The sequence below is a fragment of the Thunnus albacares genome, chromosome 7 (genome assembly GCF_914725855.1).
Source record: "Thunnus albacares chromosome 7, fThuAlb1.1, whole genome shotgun sequence".
Taxonomy (NCBI): Eukaryota; Metazoa; Chordata; class Actinopteri; order Scombriformes; family Scombridae; genus Thunnus; species Thunnus albacares.
The window spans coordinates 32,161,378-32,184,269 of NC_058112.1; the positions used below are offsets into that span (position 1 = coordinate 32,161,378).

At 37.3% G+C, this 22,892-nt stretch overlaps 1 protein-coding gene across 1 annotated transcript; it reads left to right on the forward strand.

Moving 5' to 3' along the window:
• The first annotated feature begins 12,579 nt into the window (after nt 1-12,579).
• syt8 (synaptotagmin VIII) lies at nt 12,580-22,238 on the forward strand. Its single transcript, XM_044355926.1, has 8 exons — nt 12,580-13,447; nt 16,388-16,560; nt 17,037-17,132; nt 17,801-17,968; nt 18,696-18,863; nt 19,486-19,603; nt 20,977-21,110; nt 21,699-22,238. The coding sequence occupies exons 1-8, from the start codon at nt 13,264-13,266 to the stop codon at nt 21,933-21,935; spliced, it is 1,278 nt and encodes a 425-aa protein (XP_044211861.1). The 5' UTR covers nt 12,580-13,263; the 3' UTR covers nt 21,936-22,238.
• The last annotated feature ends 654 nt before the right edge of the window (nt 22,239-22,892 follow it).

Here is a 22,892-nt window from a genome sequence, read left to right on the forward strand (position 1 = left end):
TTTAAACAATAAATACATTATCCGTTCGATAAGACTACAGTGTGTAACTCTACATTTACTGACATCTATGGTGACTTATTTACAATCACTACGATAATCCAAGTTCAATATTCAGCTTAAAAAAGCAACATTTCCTTGTTACATATAAACTGAGCAGAATCTTAAAGTTATAAAAATTATTCCATAAACTGACTGTTAACATAAAATATCACTTGAATTATGTAAAAACGTGAAATAAATAAATTAAACTAAAAAAACACAAGAGGTTATTTCAGCTCATGTTTGAGTCAGTAAAGCTTTGATATAGGATGAACAACAGTGGAAGAAGTATTCAGATCCTTTACTGAAGTAAAAGTACCAACTACTACGGTGAAAGTACATAAATATTATGTATTATGTTTGTATTATGGCGCCAGAGGAAAAGTCAGGATCATCATAAGTCATGTAGGAATTTGTGCATTCAAATATCTTTATGATTTTATGGGGGAATTATGAATTATTATCGTGCACAACTCCAACATGTAATTATTCATCCAGTGATATAACTCATATTAGACTAGATATAATAATAGGGAAATAGTCCTCCTTGTTGGCCGCACAAGAGAGGTCAATTAGAATTATGATTGTTATTAATTGTAATTATGAGTTTGCAAGGGTATAAGTGACTGAGATGCAAGCACAAGAAAACACAAGTCCATTTTAGTTACATACACATTTATTACTAATACTACAGCTACAAGTACTAAATACTACAACATTTTACAAACAAGACACAAGACAACTGAAACTGGAACACAAGGCTATGGCTAGTGAGTGACTTGAATGCATGATGCCAAGTTAGTTGTTTAGTTGGTATGAGAACCCTTAAAAACAGATGAGATGACTGTTACCTGAGAAGCAGTGAGTCATATCAGCGGTACCACAGCTTAGTTCTGAATTGCCAATTGAAGTTACAAATTATGAAAGCACCAGGGTTTAAACAAGTTGATGAAGGTTTTGTAGGACTACTTGCTTGCTCTCTGGGGTGACTTCTTACGGAGAATGGAGTCCAATATGCTGGGGTGAGGAGCTGGAGTCTGTATCTGGTAGTGATGAGTGAGTTGGCCGGTCTGGACTTGAGAAGTTCCCGTTGGAAGAGAGCTCCTGATTTATGCTCTCATGCTCTCTTAGGCTTGACCCTTAACTCATGACTCCAGATTCAGAAGATGCTCTGAGTCACATCTTCAGACTAGCAAATGGCAAGCTTTCCAACGGCATGTGCAAAATTTAATTGTAATCCATCCAATAGTTCTTGAGATATTTCAGTCTGGACCAGACGGACTGAACAAACTGCTACCACGGGTAGAAAAACTGGACCAAGTGAACAAACATTTCAGAAAAGTCACATCATACGGAGCCCAGCAGGGGCCACGGAGAAAAAAAATGACTAATTCATGGTCTGGATTTAACGAAATTCACCCCCACGCTATTCTTTCGTCCTGCGTAAGCCCTCACTGTCGATCTCTTGGACTCAATTAGATTAAGTAATTATTAAATTGAGAGAACAAATAACTAAATCAAGAGCACAAATTATTAATTGAGAGCATGAATTATTAAATCGAGAGCATTAATTATTAATTGAGGGCACAGATTATGAAATTAAGAGTCCAAATGATTATATCGAGAGCAAGAATTATTAATCAAGAGCACAAATTATTAATTCAAGAGCTCAAATTATTCAATCGAGAGCACAAATTAGGCTTTTTTTCCTCTGTGGCCTCTCCCAGGCTATGTAACATCATAAAAGAAATGAATGTACAACATTTTTGATACAAACATTAATGGATTAAGTGATAACAAACTGTAAAACAACATGTAGGATGCTTTATATTTAGCAGCTGCTGTTTAACTGAAGTAGCTGTCAGATGACACATATTTGAATAAGTGGTGTTTTACCAGCAAAGACTCCACCTGTGTTTGAACACTGACTACGTAGGTAACTGTACACACTGTGTGTGTGTGTGTGTTCAGCAGGTGTGGTGGCTGCTGCAGGTTGAAGTAGACACACTTGAAGAGTTGAAGATGGCCGACTGACGTTCAGCAGGACAGAAAACCAAAAATTAAACAGCCGACTGAACAAACGGAGAAGAAATGAGATTTAAATAAGAATTAAAACTTAAGAAAAGGAAACAAACTTCTGGACAGAAACTGTCATCGTTACACTCAGGTAATGTCGCTGTTAATGTTGTTTTTTCATTTAGACTCACTGTTTCTTTAATGTTACTTCCTTTAAAAAGCAAAAAACACATTATTTATTCTCATGTTTCTGTAAATGTTTGAACTGTAAATGTGTAAAAACTGGCTCTGAATGTTTAAACTGAAGCTGTGTGAATGTTTTAACTTGTTTTTTCTGAGGTTCAAAACACTTTTCACCTGTCTTACTGTCTGTTTGTCTCCTTCTTTTTGTCCATCCTTCTTCACTTCCTTCCATCTTTCTTTCTTTAATTCTTCTTTTCTTTCCATCTTCCCAACTTTTACTTCTTTATTCTCTTTACTTCTTTCTCAATGGTTTTCTTACATCCTTTTGTACTTCATTTTTAGAGCTCATCAGTTATTAACATTCTGCTTTCAGCACTCGTTTATCATCATCGTTTTATCCAGAAAAGGCATCTTTCTGTTTCTGTTCTGTTACTTTAGAGTCACACATTCAGTATTTTTGATTGATTGATTAACTGTTTGAAATAAAAGCACATATGAGTTTATGTGACATTAAACTACATCAACTGTGATCATCATGGTTCTCAGGTTCACAAATTAAAAGAGAAAAAACATTTTAAAAAGTCCAATTTACTGGACAGAAAAGTCTTACAACCAGGGTTTATACAAGCTGTCGTGTTTTTCTATGAATCTATAAATGCTGTTTGTCTTTTTAGACGTTGTGACTCTGGATCTTTTCATTCTGGCTGCTTCTTCAGTTGAACATGTGTATGTAAAGTATGTAAACAGCTTTCTGGTTTGTGGACCAAACTTGTTTTTCTGCCACATTTACTGTTTGTGTGACGATTAAACACAGAAACAGTGAAACTGTTTTGCATCTGCAGGTCTTAAAAAGTCTTAAAAAGCACAGAAGTTAGTTTCCTCAAAAGGCCTTAAAAGGTCTTAAAAAGTCTGAAATGTAAACCTGCATTAACTGATGTTTTATCCACTAGTTTTCAGCAGAAACAAGTAGTGAACACGACTCTGACACATCATCAGCTTTTAGGTTGATGTGTTGAACTTGTCAGCAAACAGTTGTTTATTTCCACATCCAGCAGTTACGGAGCAACATGATCCTCCCATTGATAATGTCAATAATAACATGTGAGGTTCCTCAGGGTTCTATTCTTGGTCCTTTATAGTTTCAATCTGGTTAAAGCTGCTTGAAATTAAGTTTTTGTCCACTTGTTTTCAGCAGAATAGTCTGTAAAAACTACTTCTGTCATATTATCAGCTTATAAAGTAGTTGTGGCTAACATGTTAGCAAACAGTTGCTTATTTTCACATCTAGCAGTTACGGAGCAACATTATCATTCATGTGGAGTCGTGTTTCTGTCCACCTGGTGAATGTGAGTCCAATATTCACTCTCTTTTAGCTTCTGTTTTTACTCTCTACTAACTCCTGAGGGAAATATCTGGCTCTTTAGCTGCTAAATGCTCCACTATGTTCACCAGCTAGTCTACAGCTAACTGTGTCTGTTTGCCGTTTGGTGCTGAGCAGGTAGTGTACAGCGGCTTTTGACAGCTTTATCTCTGAAAAACAATGCTATGAGAGTGCTGAGAGTGAACCAGAACAGTTGTGTTGTGTTTCTTGTTTCCTCCTCGTTCCCCAAATTGGACAAAAAAAGAGTTAATGCAGTTTAAGTAAAGGATTTGACTCCAGTTGTCCACCTCAGGCGAACAGAACAGAACAGGCAGTGAACTTGTTTGTCACTGAACACTTTCACTGTTTGAGTAGTCAGTTGGATGTTTGGTTGGAGGCTCCTGCTGATGCTGCTTCAGATGGATTGTTGTTGTTGTGTTTTCCTGCTGATTACAGCCAGCGTGGATGTAGATGAGGGAGCAGCCTCGTTTCCTCTCTGATCAAACAGTTTGAGGATTGTTTTTAAGGAAAAAGTCCAGTCCAGTCTCTCTGCTGGACGTCACTTCCTTCCTCCTCACTCGTTCTCCTGCACAACTCCCTTTTTTTCTGAGCACTACAAATAGTCTTGGCGCCGGTCCTCTGGTGAAAGCGAGCAGGGATGCCGACATTTCTGTAAAACTCATCATCAGTGAGTAAAATATTTCACTTACAGCTTCATTTTGGCGAATAATTGTGATCCAAATTTAAAAAAAATAAAGATCTACTTTGGTTGACAAAGAGCATCCATTGAGGAGATGGTCTGGAGCTTTCATTTGTCACACGATCTTCCTCAGCAGTTGTCGTGGAATAAAATGCTCAAATTTCCATTTTTTCCTGAGCACTTAAAGAACCTCTCATCCATGTTTCTTGGTTTTCTTTACTAAAATGTTCAGTATGTAGAAGAAAGAAATTTCTTATGTACTCAGTATGTACATGTATGTCAGTATGAGTACATGTAAGTATGTAGATTTTGATAATGGAATAATCATTTTAGTAATTTTTGAAGCAAATATGCCAAAAATGTGCTGGTTTTAGCTTCTCAGATGTTGTGATTTAACACATTTCTTTGTCTGACATGACAGTAAACTGAATATTTGCACTGTTGTTTCTGCACAGTAAGACATTTAAAGCTGTATGATGATGTACCATTAACTCTGGCAGCATTGCAAGATCCTTTACTTAAAGGTGCAGTGTGTAGAATTTAGTAGCATCTAGCAGAACGGACTTGGAAGAGATGGAATATAATATTCATAAGTTTTAATTAGTGTATAATCACCTAAAAATAAAAATCATTGTGTTTTCGTTACCTTAGAATGAGCCCTTTATATCTACATAGACAGAGGGTCCCCTTCCACGGAGCCGCCATGTTTCTACAGTAGCCCAGAATGGACAAACCAAACACTGGCCCTGGAGAGGACCTCTTGCATTTTTTGCGAGTTTGGTGGCCACCGTAGGTTGTCCTACACACTTGGAAGGGGAGGAGGAGGGGTATTCAGTTGGTTGCAATCTGCAACCTCACCACTAGATGCCACTAAATCCTACAAGCTGGTCCTTTAAGTAAAAGTACCAATACAGCAATGTAAAAATACTCCATTACAAGTTAAAGTCCTGCATGAAAAATCCTACTACAGTAAAAGTACATAAGTATTATGAGCTTGATGTAGTTAAAGTATTGCAGTAAAAGTACATAAGTATTACGAGCTTGATGTAGTTAAAGTATTGCAGTAAAAGTACATAAGTATTACGAGCTTGATGTAGTTAAAGTATTGCAGTAAAAGTACATAAGTATTACGAGCTTGATGTAGTTAAAGTATTGCAGTAAAAGTACATAAGTATTACGAGCTTGATGTAGTTAAAGTACTGCAGTAAAAGTACATAAGTATTATGAGCTTGATGTAGTTAAAGTATTGCAGTAAAAGTACATAAGTATTATGAGCTTGATGTAGTTAAAGTATTGCAGTAAAAGTACATAAGTATTATGAGCTTGATGTAGTTAAAGTATTGCAGTAAAAGTACATAAGTATTATGAGCTTGATGTAGTTAAAGTATTGCAGTAAAAGTACATAAGTATTATGAGCTTGATGTAGTTAAAGTATTGCAGTAAAAGTAGTGGTTTGGTCCCTCTGACTGATATATTATTATATATGACATCATTAGATTATTAATAGTGAAGCATCAGTGTTATCAGTGCTAGTTTCAACTACTTTATATACAGTTAACTAGTTTAGTCCAGTGGTTCCTAACCTAGGGGTCGGGCCCCTCCAAAGCGTCACCAGATAAATCTGAGGGGTTGGGCCCTTAACAATGACCTTGATAACAACCCCACAGAGGTTAAATACCTGGGACTCCCCCCCCCCACACATCGAGGATAATGATGACCTGGATCACTGAGAATCTTCACAGATGCTATAATGTGAACTGATGGAGCTCAGCCAGAGGTGCATTTGTCCAATCAGCTGTATATTTACTCATAAATGAGGAAGCGAACTTTAAATATCTGTTGAACTTTACCAAACCACGATGAGAGAGATTAAAAAAAAACTGCTCTGGCTTTGTGTTGCTCACAAGTCCATTTAAGAGCTCATTATTCTTTGAGATGAAAATCTTCATCAGTATATTTACACAGAAACTGACTGAGTGACAAACTTCCTGAAGCAGCAGTGTTTGTTCAGCTTTGCTTCAAGTAGCTTCAGTGCGCTGTGTGTTTGTTTGTGCTCTTCCAGTTCTGTCTGTGTGACAACCAAACAACATTTTAGAGCAACACATTTTTATAAGTAAGGACGTCTTTACAAAGTGGAGACATTCTGGAGACATGAGGACATTTTAGAAAAAGTGGAACATTTTTAGAAAGATATTTTTGAATGTGGGGATGTTTTTGTAAAGTGAAGTAGGACTCAAGTAGGACTTTTTTTTTTTGACAATTATGACATTTTCATTATGACAGGACATTTTTAGACAATGAAAAGGAAATTGGGATGGGAAGACATTTTTTAGTAGTAAGGACAAATTTTTGCAAAGTGAAGACTTTTCTGGGAAGTGAGGAACATTTTTAGAAAACTATGACTGACATTGTAAAATTAAAATAATTGTTTACAGTGAGGGCAACTTTAGACATTAAAAAGGCATTTGAAAGGAGAGGAAGTTTTCGAAACCAGGACATTTTCGGAAAGTGAGGTCATTTTTTTATTAGTAGGGACATTGTAAAGTGGAGATAAGTGAAGACTTTTTTCAAAGGTTGACATTTTGGCATTTTTTAACTTTTTTTTTTTAAACTGACATTTTTTGAAATGCCAGGCAATTTTGAAATGTGAGGGTATTTATATAAAGTGAAAATGTTTTTGTATAGTGAGGACAGTGGAAACATATTTGGTAGATGAAGAAATTTTCAAAAAAGGAGGTCATTTCTTGAAAGTAAATACATTCTTTGCTAAGTGGAGACATTTCTGGGAAACAAGGACATTTTACAAAAAGTAGGGACATTTTTAGAAAGTTCAGACATTAAAAAAAAAAAAAAATTCTTATATTTTTCTATGTTTATGTTTAAAACCAGAACATTTTTGCAAAGTCTAGATATTTCTGGGAAGTGAGAATATTTCAGAATAAGATAGGAGACTTTGGAAAGCATCAACATTATTAGAAAGTTGAGATATTTTTCAAAAATATTATATTTTCTTTTTAGTTAGTCTTTTTAGTACGCAGGTTTCTCTTTTGTTTTGTTTTGTTTTCTTTGAAAATTGTAAAAGTGAAGACATTTTGGGACCTTTTTTGGAAAGTGAGGATGTTTTGGCTCCTCCTCTAAAGGTTGTTTAAGTGTTGAAACTTTAAGAGGTTTTATGTTGTTAAGGTTAGAATCAGGTTTATGTGAAGGTTTGGGGGCTGGGAAATGTATTTTGTGTGTATGTTGCTTCTTTATCAGATAGATTCCTCAGGCGGTAACACAGAAACAGTGTTGAAACGTTGTGAGGTGTGTTGTTATCAGACTGTGACTTAATGTGCTGCTGCTGTTTGTTCATGGTGGAGACCTGCGGCTGGAATTCCACTCAGTCGTGTCAGCGGAGTTTAATGTTTGTTTGATTTTATACGTCACTGTTGTTGGGAAACCTCCAAACTCCAGTTTAAGACTTTTCATTGTCCAATTCCTTCCCAGTTTAAAAATAGTGTGACAGTGAATGGTTTTATATGGCGACGCTTTTTTCTACCTTCTTTTGCTTCATCAGGCATGACATTCAATAACCAAACGGCTGAAGTAAAACCATTTGCTGTGGACTGTCAGTGTAACTAAGTGACTCAAAAATAATCTTAGATCGACACTTTTCATATGTTTGATCTGGAAGTGGCGGCCATTTTGGGATTATTTTATTGTCTCAAGCCAAAATGTAGTTAATTGGCTAAAACATGCAAACTCCTAGTATGTCGTTTTAGGACTTTAGGTGGCTTCAATCATAAAAAACTTGATGGGACATTCTTGAATTATTCCTCACTGCATTATGTACCAACACAGCTTCCTGTTTCGACACAAAAATGTGACTTTTAAATCATTGGTCAATATTTTATGTTCGCTTTGATAAAACTGTATATAATGTGAAAAATAATGTTAACGTTACATTCACATTCAGCCATTTTGTCACCAGTTTCTTGACACTTCTGTTGTCCTGAACTAAACTAACTTCTTAAACAGTGAAAAGGCATTTGGAAGGTGAAGACATGATTGGATTTTCTGTAAAGTGAAAAAAAAAAAAATTGGACGTGAAAATGTTTTTGTTTTTTTGTAAACTGGGGGCAGTTTTAGACAGTGAAAAGGTATTTGGAAGATGAAGATACAGCTCTTGATAGATTTATGTCAACGTTATGTGATGGCATTCTTACCTGTTTTAAAAGGTTTGTCAGAGGACTGTGGATGAATTCAGTCTTGGCTCAGTGTCCCCAGGAGATGATTTGCCAAAGTTCAGTATCAACACTGGAATACATTTTTTGTTTATACAGTTGTACTCATAAGTCTACATACCCTTGCACAATCTGTAAGATGTGAATCATTCATAGTGTCTATAGTTGTGATGATAAAAGTCAATTTTGGTCTCATCACTCCAAATAACTTTGTTCCAGAAGTTTTGAGTCTTGTGTAGTTGCTGTTTGGCGTATTGTTATCAGGCTGTTTTGTGGCGTTGGCGTAGTAACGGCTTTTTCTGGCAACTTGACCGCGCAGCCCATTTCTGTTCAAGTACCTCCTAATTGTGCATCTTAAAACAGCCACATTCAACTGTCAGCTGAAGTTGCATGTGGGTTTTACTTTGCAATCTGAACAATTTTCCTGGCAATTGTGGCTGAAATCGTTGTCGTTCTACCTGACTGTGGTTTGGTATCAACAGAACCCTTCATTTTCCACCTCTTCATCACAGCTTGAACACTACTGATTGGCATTTTCAAATATATTTTTATATCCTTTTCCTTATTTATAAAGTTCAACTTCCTTTTTCTCGCAGGTCCTTTGACAGTTCTTTTGCTTTCCTCATGGTTCAGTATCCATTAAAGTCAGAGCAGCCCTGGATGAAATGTGCAGGAGTCTCTCAAGAGCTGAGAAACTCACTGACTATTAATACATAAACACTAATTACAATCAAACAAGTCACAGGTGTGGAAACTTACCCTTCATAGCCATTTAAACCTGTGTGTGTCAACTTGTGTGTTTATTAACTTTTGATCAGGGGCCATTTTGGTGATTTCAGTTATCATTATGATTTAAAAAGGGAAAACACAATTATGTGAAAATAAATGGCTTCACCTGACCACTATCTCTACATAAAACAAAAGTTTTCAGCATCATCAGTCATATTTTCCAAAAAATGGCCAATTTTTCACAAATTCTACCAGGGTATGTAAACTTATGAGCCATACTGTATATATTAAGGTGGAAAGTCAGGATGTGGAGGAAACAAGTGCAACTTTCCTTCATAGATTGACCTGCAAATAATATTTTTTCCTACCATTAACATACTGTAGTGCCACGTGCATTTACTGCAAAAAGTGGAAATTTTAATAACGTTGCAATTGAACGTATCATGGTTTTGTAGAATTGTACAATATCGAAGTTCTAGTCTGGCAATGTTGAGTTGTTGAGTCTATAAATCTCTACCTTTTTCCTTAAATTGACACATTACATCAATGCAAATTTTACATTATTATTTGCTTTTTGTAAACTGGGGGCAGTTTTAGACAGTGAAAAGGTATTTGGAAGATGAAGATACAGCTCTTGATAGATTTATGTCAACGTTATGTGATGGCATTCTTACCTGTTTTAAAAGGTTTGTCAGAGGACTGTGGATGAATTCAGTCTTGGCTCAGTGTCCCCAGGAGATGATTTGCCAAAGTTCAGTATCAACACTGGAATACATTTTTTGTTTATACAGTTGTACTCATAAGTCTACATACCCTTGCACAATCTGTAAGATGTGAATCATTCATAGTGTCTATAGTTGTGATGATAAAAGTCAATTTTGGTCTCATCACTCCAAATAACTTTGTTCCAGAAGTTTTGAGTCTTGTGTAGTTGCTGTTTGGCGTATTGTTATCAGGCTATTTTGTGGCGTTGGCGTAGTAACGGCTTTTTCTGGCAACTTGACCGCGCAGCCCATTTCTGTTCAAGTACCTCCTAATTGTGCATCTTAAAACAGCCACATTCAACTGTCAGCTGAAGTTGCATGTGGGTTTTACTTTGCAATCTGAACAATTTTCCTGGCAATTGTGGCTGAAATCGTTGTCGTTCTACCTGACTGTGGTTTGATATCAACAGAACCCTTCATTTTCCACCTCTTCATCACAGCTTGAACACTACTGATTGGCATTTTCAAATATATTTTTATATCCTTTTCCTTATTTATAAAGTTCAACTTCCTTTTTCTCGCAGGTCCTTTGACAGTTCTTTTGCTTTCCTCATGGTTCAGTATCCAGTAAAGTCAGAGCAGCCCTGGATGAAATGTGCAGGAGTCTCTCAAGAGCTGAGAAACTCACTGACTATTAATACATAAACACTAATTACAATCAAACAAGTCACAGGTGTGGAAACTTACCCTTCACATCCATTTAAACCTGTGTGTGTCAACTTGTGTGTTTATTAACTTTTGATCAGGGGCCATTTTGGTGATTTCAGTTATCATTATGATTTAAAAAGGGAAAACACAATTATGTGAAAATAAATGGCTTCACCTGACCACTATCTCTACATAAAGCAAAAGTTTTCAGCATCATCAGTCATATTTTCCAAAAAATGGCCAATTTTTCACAAATTCTACCAGGGTATGTAAACTTATGAGCCATACTGTATATATTAAGGTGGAAAGTCAGGATGTGGAGGAAACAAGTGCAACTTTCCTTCATAGATTGACCTGCAAATAACATTTTTTCCTACCATTAACATACTGTACTGCCACGTGCATTTACTGCAAAAAGTGGAAATTTTAATAACGTTGCAATTGAACGTATCATGGTTTTGTAGAATTGTACAATATCGAAGTTCTAGTCTGGCAATGTTGAGTTGTTGAGTCTATAAATCTCTACCTTTTTCCTTAAATTGACACATTACATCAATGCAAATTTTACATTATTATTTGCTTTTTGTAAACTGGGGGCAGTTTTAGACAGTGAAAAGGTATTTGGAAGATGAAGATACAGCTCTTGATAGATTTATGTCAACGTTATGTGATGGCATTCTTACCTGTTTTAAAAGGTTTGTCAGAGGACTGTGGATGAATTCAGTCTTGGCTCAGTGTCCCCAGGAGATGATTTGCCAAAGTTCAGTATCAACACTGGAATACATTTTTTGTTTATACAGTTGTACTCATAAGTCTACATACCCTTGCACAATCTGTAAGATGTGAATCATTCATAGTGTCTATAGTTGTGATGATAAAAGTCAATTTTGGTCTCATCACTCCAAATAACTTTGTTCCAGAAGTTTTGAGTCTTGTGTAGTTGCTGTTTGGCGTATTGTTATCAGGCTATTTTGTGGCGTTGGCGTAGTAACGGCTTTTTCTGGCAACTTGACCGCGCAGCCCATTTCTGTTCAAGTACCTCCTAATTGTGCATCTTAAAACAGCCACATTCAACTGTCAGCTGAAGTTGCATGTGGGTTTTACTTTGCAATCTGAACAATTTTCCTGGCAATTGTGGCTGAAATTGTTGTCGTTCTACCTGACTGTGGTTTGGTATCAACAGAACCCTTCATTTTCCACCTCTTCATCACAGCTTGAACACTACTGATTGGCATTTTCAAATATCTTTTTGTATCCTTTTCCTGATTTATAAAGTTCAACTTCCTTTTTCTCGCAGGTCCTTTGACAGTTCTTTTGCTTTCCTCATGGCTCAGTATCCATTAAAGTCAGAGCAGCCCTGGATGAAATGTGCAGGAGTCTCTCAAGAGCTGAGAAACTCACTGACTATTAATACATAAACACTAATTACAATCAAACAAGTCACAGGTGTGGAAACTTACCCTTCACAGCCATTTAAACCTGTGTGTGTCAACTTGTGTGTTTATTAACTTTTGATCAGGGGCCATTTTGGTGATTTCAGTTATCATTATGATTTAAAAAGGGAAAACACAATTATGTGAAAATAAATGGCTTCACCTGACCACTATCTCTACATAAAGCAAAAGTTTTCAGCATCATCAGTCATATTTTCCAAAAAATGGCCAATTTTTCACAAATTCTACCAGGGTATGTAAACTTATGAGCCATACTGTATATATTAAGGTGGAAAGTCAGGATGTGGAGGAAACAAGTGCAACTTTCCTTCATAGATTGACCTGCAAATAACATTTTTTCCTACCATTAACATACTGTACTGTCACGTGCATTTACTGCAAAAAGTGGAAATTTTAATAACGTTGCAATTGAACATAACATGGTTTTGTAGAATTGTACAATATCGAAGTTCTAGTCTGGCGATGTTGAGTTGTTGAGTCTATAAATCTCTACCTTTTTCCTTAAATTGACACATTACATCAATGCAAATTTTACATTATTATTTGCTTATTGCATGTACTCTTTATACAATGAACACATTCCTCAGTCAACATATTTTACATGTTTTTATTGTAAATTTCTATTTTATATTCATGATTACTTGACTTGTATTTGATCTTTTCTCTGATTGAACATCGAGGCAAATTCCTTTTATTTGAAAACCTGCTGGGCAATAAACCTGTTTCTGATTTTGCTTCTGATTGAATAATAGGTTACATTAGCAAACATTACTGATAGAGACTTCACAGAAATCCAAGATGCTTCTTATTACTGAAAGAGGACAAACAGTTAAATCAACTCTCAGAAGAAGATATTTTGTGGGGCGGTGGAGGAAACGTTTTATTAAGCAGAAACAGATACATGCAGGTTGTTGAATAAGACTTTGCATTAAAACTATAATTTCACATCATTGTTTAGTTTTTATTTGAAGATTTACTCATAGTTTCCTCAGTGTGTTTGCTTTGAATTATTCTTTAACTCATCTCACAAAGGTTGAGACAGGAAGTAAAACCTCCCGTTAACCACTAGAGGCCAGACTAACTCTCAACATCAACTTGTTTCACCTCTTTCTCGCTTCCAGGGCTCTTCTCTTCATTCCTCCTCATCATGTTCATCAACCATTCATCACCAAATTCATCTCATCCACCACCCTCAGGGTCCGCACCCACCCCTACACCCCTGCACCCCACCACCATCCTCTCCACCACCTTGACCCACACTAACACCACCGTCAACCCGGCCGCCGCTGCCATATCCAACTTCTTCAATGATCTGCTGGATAAGATCCCCCGTAAGTCACCAAACTAAAGCCTTCTCAGACCTGTTTGGAGGAGTTTAGGACCAAAGCTGTTCACCTGCTCAGACGCTTTTAGACTGGGTGACAACTGGGAAAGATGGGTGTAATTAAACCTTTGTTACCATCTGTGTCCAAAAAGAGTTTATGAGAAGAGAAATGTGTCATCAGCTCATCATCCATCTGCAGCTCTGATGTTTGAAAATGCAGCAAAGTCACACAAACTTCACATAAAGGTTTACGGCTGGTGATTTTCTACTTTTAAACTCAAATGTCTGTGACTGACTGACTGAGTGATGAAGTTACACCATTGTCCTGAAGCTTGGAACAGCCAAGTATCCCAGAATGCATTGTGCACCAACCAGCAGCAGCAATGGTGGAAATTTGAGCCAGGCTACAATCTGTTGTAATTTTCACTGTATGGCTGTTAATATATATTTATCAGGCGAGAAAGTAACCATTTAGATTGCCAATATCAGGTCAGTTTATCCAAATAATGCATATTTGGAAATTTGCTCAGATGTTTTGGAGATATGAGGAGCTGCTGGCCGCGTGAGACCAGCCGATCATCTCAGCTGTTAGCAGCCTAGCGACTCCTGAGATGATCAGCTGGTCAACATGTCGTCATCCTGGTGAGAACATGATCCGATGAACTGATCTGTGCGGCTCTTTGGTGATTTACCGCTGGCTCTAATGTCTCCGCAGCATATTTTGATTTATTATATAATTCCTCTTGGTAGATAAATGTTGGTTCTCACAGATGAAATCTAACACTTGTAGCTGCCACATTAATTTATCTGGATGTAAAGTGAAGCTTCATGTTTTTACTGCATAGAGCTGCCTCTGAAGCTCCATATGTACAGATACAGATCTTTATTAAATGTCACTTTATTTTATTAAGCGACATAACAGACAGAATAACATAATTTACTGCATCTCTCTGTCAGTGAGGTTGTTTTGTGTGTATTTTTTAAGTGTTAGTGGAGCTTTGAGACATTATTTTGTCACAGTTCAGTCAGGCAGGTGTGTTGAAGCTGAGCTGCTGCTGTTCCAACTGCGTTCTCCCGTCATCGGAAGTTTGTACTCCTGAGTCGAACTTACCAATTCCCAACTGGCAAATATTCAAGTTGGTGTTCTTGGTATTAAGAAAGGCCCTGTGATTAGCTTCAGTCAAAGCCTAGCGCACTTCCTGGGGGCTTGGTCGCCATGTGTCACCCTTCCTGTATCCCTCTAGTGTTTCATACACGGTCCAGCCATGTACCAGGTTTTAACCTAATCTTGTTCTTATTGTCTACAAATCTCATGTGTAGAGCCAAACCAACAATAACCTGAACTGTTTATAAGTATTGTGTGTGTATCCAAAGCCTGATAAAGTATCTTATTCCTCTGTGTCTGTATCTGCTGTACTAGGAACTTCTATCCTCAGAGTTACAATCTTATCAGTTATTGGTCTTTGGAGCCGTTTCTAAACAAACTAAAGTAACCAAACTCTTCATAATGAAGGAACATGTCTCCCAGTGCAGCAATATGGCTCACTGACCTGTTTTTAATAGTTTTTTTTGCAACAACGGAGGAATAAGATATATCAGGCTTTGATACACACACAATACTTGTTAGTAGATCAGTTCATTGTTGGTTTGGATCCAAACATGAGATTTGTTCGTTTATGCCCCACCAGGTAGTAGGCAAGTGTGTCCCACACCTGAAATGGAGCAACACACACTAGACTGAACCCCTAGTTGATGGACACAAAGTGGTTTTTAGAGCAAAGTGAGAATTTGGTCCCAAATTTCTGTCTGAATTTTGCCTCAGGCTGTCCTCAGTTTCCAAAACTCTAAGTAGGTCATCGGTGGATGGAAAGATCCCAGTGTCAGATAATTAAAAAGTTTTAAACCTATTTCAACTCTGTTTCCTTCCCATATAGCAGAAAATAACATCCTGTTGCTTTTTTTGTACAGCTCAAGAAAAACATTTTGTATGTAAATATAAAATTATAGAATGTGATTGTAAGGTACATTAAGGCAGCTTTAATGGTCTCTGTTAAGAGAAAAGACAGTTGGTTATGTGATTGAGGTTATTATTGAAGAGAAATTCCTTTTCATGTTTTATCGCTCATTATATGATTGTTGAAGTGCTAAACTTTTTCAGCTGTGAACCTTTCTGGTGTCAGAGTTTATTTGTGGACTTTGGGACAGAAGTTCTTTGTTAGAGATGTTATGTAAGAACTTACGTGGGCACCTGTATCTTCACACCATCTACCTGCACACCTTATTTCAGAAAGCAGAGTGTGAGGAAACAAACGTTTTCAATGACAAAGTGAATATTGGTTTACAGATTTTTTTTCAGTTTAAAGAAAAACGGGTCAACAAGATAATGAGCTAATTATTAAACCAGCCTAATTTAGAACATACGGTTTAATCAAAAATAAGTTTAGTACTGTCTGAAAATTATGTGAAATTTATCTCTATGTGCCAGACTGAGATGTGATATCTGACCATAACATTTGGAAACAGGACGATATGTTGGTGCTGAAGAACAGGATCAGCTTTGTCAGTTATTTATTTATTTCCCCTTATTATGATTATTATTATCACAGAAAACTAAAAACGATTACTTCTGTATGGAACATATTGAAATTATGAAAACACTTTGTGAAATGGATATTTTTGCTGGTCATTAAGAACAAAAAGTTCTATAAAGGTTGCGTTTATAATGGGTTTTTTTTTTCTGCATACATACAGTCTGTGGTTTGATGATCTATTTCTGTTTGGACTGGAAGTTGTTACTCATATGTTGTATTAATGCGTGTCATGTAATCCCAGGTGGAAAGGATCATTTTTAATGGTGTGACATGAAAACAGAAATTCATTCAATCATTGTATGTGCATGAATAAATAACACGACTAACTAACTGGCGGTCCATGTTGTCTCCCGCAGTGCCTCGATGGGCGATCTACACCATCTTTGCGGCTGGTGGTCTGCTGATTCTGCTCTGCCTTCTGTGTATCTGCATCAAGTGCTGCTGCAAAGGGAAGAAGAAGAAGCGGCAGAATAAGAACGATGAGAAGATCAACCTGAAGGGAGTGAACGGAAAAACCACCGCAGCTCTGGTGAGTGACTTTTTATACATCTACAAGTTTTTTTTTTTACTTTCCTTTATTGAAAACAACAAATTCAAAACAAAACAGGCTACTACATAAACCTGTAAAGAGCAAGGATTTATTTGCCAGCTTATGATTTAAATTATTTATTTATTTATTGCAATCGGAGGAAATGCATCATTTATTAAAAATCAGAAACACATGATACTGTAAAAATGAGCTTCTGGGTTTTTTAAGACCGCTAGGTGTTTACTTTTCTGAAAAAACAGATGCTTCAATCTGTGACTCAAAGGTGTTTACTTATAATATATGAGAAACGCAAACTGAGGCTAAACTTTCAGTCACAGTGTGCAGAAGTATACAGAAAAAACTGATCCCTGATAAATTTAAAAAGCGGTGGGGTAATCATATCTTGGTTCGGCCGAAATCCTTGTTTGCATGACGTCACTAACCAGATGTGTGTGATGTTTCCTGCGGTGTGACAGGTTCAGCCTGATGTGGCAGATGTGGACTACGGCTCGACCAAACAACAGAGAGGAAAGCTGCTCTACTCTCTGGAGTACAACGCCAATCAATCTGAGGTGACGTTTTACAGAGCAGCTCCTCTGCTATAACTCACAGTAGAGCTGAAACAATTGGTCGATTAATCAATTTGCTGCCAACTGTTATGTTAATCGCCAACTATTTTGATAATCGGTTAATTATTTTGAGACATTGTTTAAGAAAAAAGTCCTAATTCTCTGATTCCAGCTTCTCAAATGTGAATATTTTCTGGTTTCTGTAGTCTTCTATGACAGTAAATAGAATATCTTTGAGTTGTGGACAAAACAAGACATTTGCGGACGTCATGTTGGACTTTAAGAAACAGTGATCGATATTTTTCACATTTTCTGACATTTAATAGACCAAACAACCACTAGATTAATCACAGACAATAATCGACAGAGTAATTGATAATGAAAATAGTTGTTAGTTACAGCCCAATTGCAACTAAGTCAGTTTTCAAACCAGAATCAACAAACATTTGATGATTCCAGCCTTTCACATGTGACAATTTGCTGATTTTCATTGTCTTACATTGTTGTGAACTGAATATTTTTAGGTTTTGGACTGTTGGTCAGACAGAAAAGCAATCTGAAGACATCATTTTGGATTCTGGGAAATTGTGATGAGTGTTTATTATAATCAGCAGATAAATGGATAATGAAAATGATCTTTGTTCTGTGCTCATAACTCTCTCTGTTTACAGCTCACTGTGGGGATCAAACAAGCCGCCAACCTGAAGGCCATGGACCTGGGAGGAAGCTCTGACCCCTACGTGAAAGTCTACATCTGTCCCGACAAATCCAAAACCTGTGAGACCAAAGTGTTTAGACACACGCTGAACCCCGTCTTCAACGAACATTTCAACTTCCAGGTAAAAGCCGGTAATCTTGGTTAAAATGACCCTCCATAGAGTGAGCTCTTTGGCGCCTCCAGCTGCTGGCGCCCTAGTTGAACATCTATCTTGCCTCTTGCCTAAAAACGTACCTGTTGACATCACAAGGAAGTAACCTTCCCATAACTCTTTGTTTTTGTCTCCTGCTTCAAACTGCAGTGCAGCAGTCAGTAGAAATGTTGAGGTGCAGCTACGTCCATTTTGGTCGTTATTTGAAGCAGAACTGCAACTACTCGATTTGTTGCCAACTACTAAATGAATCGCCAATTATTTTGATAATCGATTAATTGTTTTGAGTCACTTTTTAGGACAAAAGCATCCAAATTGGTCGAAACAAAACAAGACATTTGCTGATGTCACCTTGGGCTTTGAGAAACAGTGATTGACATTTTTCACCATTTTCTAACAATTTATTGACTAAAGAACTAATTGTTTAATCAAGAAAATAGTCAACAGATTAATTGATAATGAAAATAATCGTAAATTGCAGCTACATGTCACACACCAGGTAAAGCTGAAATAATATTATAGCTAAAGGATATCAAGATGTTCTGCCTCTTTGTTGAGTTGCTTCATCTCCATGATGATATTTTGGCATATTTTTAGGTGAACTGACCCTTTTAATAATCTAAACTCAATGCTACAAACAAACACAAACAAAAAAAAGAGGCTTCTGTTTCTAACACGGGTAATTTTCTTTTCCCAGATAGCCAAGTCTACGCTGCTGAAGTCGACAGTGGTGTTGCAGATGTTTGACTTCAACAGATTCTCCAAACACAACATCATTGGCGAGCTCAGGCTGCAGCTCGGCGACGTTGACTGGAACCACGTCATCGAGGAGTGGCAGGACCTCGCTGAACCCGCCAAATTTGAGGTTTTCTTTGTCATTATTCCCTTTTCACACTGGTCTACATTTCATAAAGCAAGTGACAGTGGTTGGACAGGTGTTTAGGCGTTTGCTGAATTTGAACTTCGGTAGTCCAGTTTCTCATTTATGACCATTACGTTCTGAAAGATAAATCTCTGGTGTTCTTTCAAAGAGACCCTTAAGGTCATTGAAAAACACCTGCTACAGTTTTAAAGGTATTTCCAGAATCCTCAAAGAATCTTTCAATTATCTGGATCAAAAGACTTTTATTCTTCCAAAGCTTCAACCCTGTTCCCTAATCCAAAGAAAGATGGAAGCCAGAAGTGACATTTATCTGGAACTGTAGGTCATACCGACACAGTTAGATATTAGGTTAATTTATCTGTAGTAATGTTGTTTTACATCATATGTTATACATAATATGTTTATATGTTATTATATTCTTTTGTCATACAAAACAAGAATAAGAAGATATGTCATTTACCACTACCTTATGCTTTTTTAGCAGAAAGAATATTTTCGTTTTTTTGTTTTGTTTTCGCTTGAAATAAGCAGTGAAAATTTGTGCTGAATTTTGTGATGGTTGTAATACAACTTTTGTTTCTGCTGTCTTGTTTGTGTGCTGCAGGAAGAAAACCTGGGGGAGATCTGCTTCTCTCTGCGTTACGTTCCCACTGCCAGCAAACTGACTGTGGTGATCCTGGAGGCCAAAAACCTGAAGGCCATGGACATCGGAGGAACCTCAGGTCAGACTGAATCTCCTCTGATCTCCTAATGAAAATATTCACTCCCCAAAACTTCTGAACCAAACGTGTTTCATACCACTGCTCTGACGGAGAAAACACTTTAGGGTGACATGACAGTCTGGTCTCCATGTTGAAGTCTGAATGTCGAGGTTTGAGAGTTTGTTAAAGTCCGACAGAAATTGAATTTTTTTTTGTCTTCTACAGTACATATCTGCTTAGTAACTGTGCCCCCTAATTTAGCATTAGTATTCATCTGATGAAATATCATTCTGTTATCCACCTACATAGTCAGAAACTTAATTTCAACACAGCAAATCAGATCTTTACATAAAGCGATAACATGTCATTCTATCATTGGCAAAGCAGACGGTCACACTGAGCCTGATTGCAACCTGCTACACAACACAAGAGCCACAGACTCTGAACAACAACCCACATCAGCTTTCCTGCTAAAGTCTCCTTCTGATCTAACTTACAAACAAGAACACACATCTTGTCCTGCACCATAGCTTGTTGAACGAGCCACCAAACAAACATTCATTGGGGAAAAGTGCAATGTTAACATCTGTTTGCAGCTAGATAGCTAATTAGCTGCTCAGCTGCAGCACATTAAACAGCATGTAAACATACCTGCAGATGTCACTTCAGACCTGTTAGTTCTTACTCTTCAATACCATTGCTAACAACACACTGTCTGTCCAAGACTTGTACCTACAACAGTTTTTTAGCTTAAACTACGTCAACACTAAGTCAGATAAATTCTAAAATGATCTGCATCCACAGCAGGAGTTTCAGCTCGTTTTTGAAAATAGCTCCATCCACATTAAAAATGCCAAAACAGGTAATTTTCCTCCTACTGGACATGTGTGGAGGACAGATGAGCAAGTCAGCCATAGACAGTATACTAGTTCTCTTCCCACGGCGGCTTCCTGACATTTAGTTTATTGCAAGCAGATTCCAACAGTTTGAGTAGAGAAAGGTGGTCGATAGCTACGTTTAGCTCTAAACCAGTTGTCAAAGTAGACAATAAAGACTCGCATGAAGCCGTCCGCCATTGTTGTTCCGTCGCTATATTTCTTCTTCTTCCTCTGCCAATGAAATACTGCCACCATCTGTTCTGTCAGTGAAATGACAGCGTTTCTACAAAGCTCTGTTTTTTTCCCATACACATTACACCAAAACTGGCGTTTTCACATTTACACACCCTGGAGGACATTTTGCAAAAGCTCTATTTTCAGAGGAGAAAAACGCTGTTTTAGTCCATTATGACATTTTCGTAACAATTTCACAGTTTCTCCAACTTTGCCACCTCACAAAGTCTAAGAAAATTTACTTTTTGACAATGTACTGTGTATCTATCTCTGTGTTTGCAGATCCGTATGTGAAGGTGCAGTTGGCTCTGGACAAGAGGAAGTGGAGGAAAAGGAAGACGTCCATTAAAAAGAAGACGCTGAACCCTTATTACAACGAATCCTTCACCTTCGACGTGTCATTTGAACAAATCCAGGTGAATTTAATACGTAACATAATCAAGAATTTTTGATGAGGATCTCTTAAATTCGCTTTGTTTCAGAACTGTGACTAATATGCAGTGAGTGAGACATTTTTCAGTGTAAAAATCAACTTGTCAGTATGTGATGAAGACACTGTTTTTACATTACCATAATCATATCTTAAGCATTAATCTACTGACATTTCTACTTATTTTTCAGCTGATATACTGTATACACCAATACTATATATCAGCCCGGCATATTTATTGGTTTAACTTAGCTCTAATAAGAAATATTAATTAATTCAAATTAACTTTCCAAGGTTCACCTCTTGGGATGGAGGCAGTAATCTCCAGATATTTGTCTTTGTTTTTAGCTTATTTCAGCTTTCTTAACCCCTCCTCACCTGTCTTGTTTCATTAATGTGTGTAATCCCAGATGAAATATTGTGGTATATAAACAATTTGATTGTTTCAAAACTTTAAATTTAGGTGAAATTACCCTTTAATTTATCCACCCACCCAACAACATGACAACAAAGTCGTCTCTCCTGCACACTTGACTCTGTCATGATGTTTTGTGTCGACTCTGCTCGTCCTCAGAGGGTGAACCTGGTGATCTCCGTGTGGGACCACGACGCCATGACCCGCAACGACGCTATGGGGAAGATCTTCCTGGGCTGCGATGCCACAGGGAACCAGCTGAGGCACTGGGCCGACATGTTATCCAACCCACGGCGGCCGGTCGCTCAGTGGCACAACCTGCTGTCGGCCGAGCAGGTCAACTCCACCCTGACCCTAAAAAGCAAGATCCCCCTCTCCAGCAAACTGCCCTTCTGATGGAAAACACACAGCGTTGGTCCTGTCGAAGACGAATCATTTCAAACAGACAAAACCAGTATGAGGAGATTTAAATATTGTTTATTTCATCTATCGTATTGATTTCTTTGTATTTTACATTAAAGATTAACTATTATATTTTGGTATCAAATCATAAAATGATAAATGATATTTTACTTTCCAACATGAGCACTTCACTCTTCCTGTATAAACTGTATCAAACCTCAAAACAAATGTCAACCTTCAAATAGTCAATCTTCAAGTTTTCTCTGATATGAATTAAATATTATTTTATCAATTGCATCACATGTAATGTGTCCAGGTGAGTTCTCAGTGATCCTCAGGATGTGATGACCACCAAACGGATCCACGTCCTCGAAATCTTTGAAAATTGTAGAGAAGCTTTTGAGCTGTGGAAAAGTCACAGAAATAACTAATTTTATAACTAATTAACTATCCTGGAAAACAAGGCGTTGTCCTGGAAAGACTTTGTGTAAAACAAAATTCTGTTAGAGCGTCAAATTTGTTTCCGTCCAGTGTCCCTGCAGTAATTCTGTTCAGGTACGAGGTGATGATGGATGATGCACATGTTCAGTGTTCATCTGATAATAGCTTTTACATGTTAAAGCAGCTATATTCACTATTTTTATAAGATCAGTGTATAAAGTGTCAGTGTGTAATGTGATGGTTGTGGCTCGTAGTGATGAACCTACAGAGAATTATTAGTGACTCAGCAGCTCCTCTCGGCTTTACGGAGCTTTATAGTGAGTTTCAGCTCATTGTTTATCTGTCAGCTGCAACTTTACTGTTTTGGTTCACTCTCAGCGTCTCATAGAGTCATTTTGGGCTGCAACAGGCAGCTGTTTTCAGAGAAAAAGCTGTAAAAAGCTACTGTACACTACCTGCTCAGCACCAAACAGCAAACAGACACAGTTAGCTGTAGACTAGCTGGTGAAC

Coding starts and splice junctions, on each gene's coding strand:
- syt8 (XM_044355926.1), top strand. CDS start 13,264: ATGTTCATCAACCATTCATCACCAAATTCATCTCATCCACCACCCTCA. Junction 16,561..17,036: donor GAAAAACCACCGCAGCTCTG/GTGAGTGACTTT, acceptor GCGGTGTGACAG/GTTCAGCCTGATGTGGCAGA. Junction 17,969..18,695: donor ACGAACATTTCAACTTCCAG/GTAAAAGCCGGT, acceptor TTCTTTTCCCAG/ATAGCCAAGTCTACGCTGCT.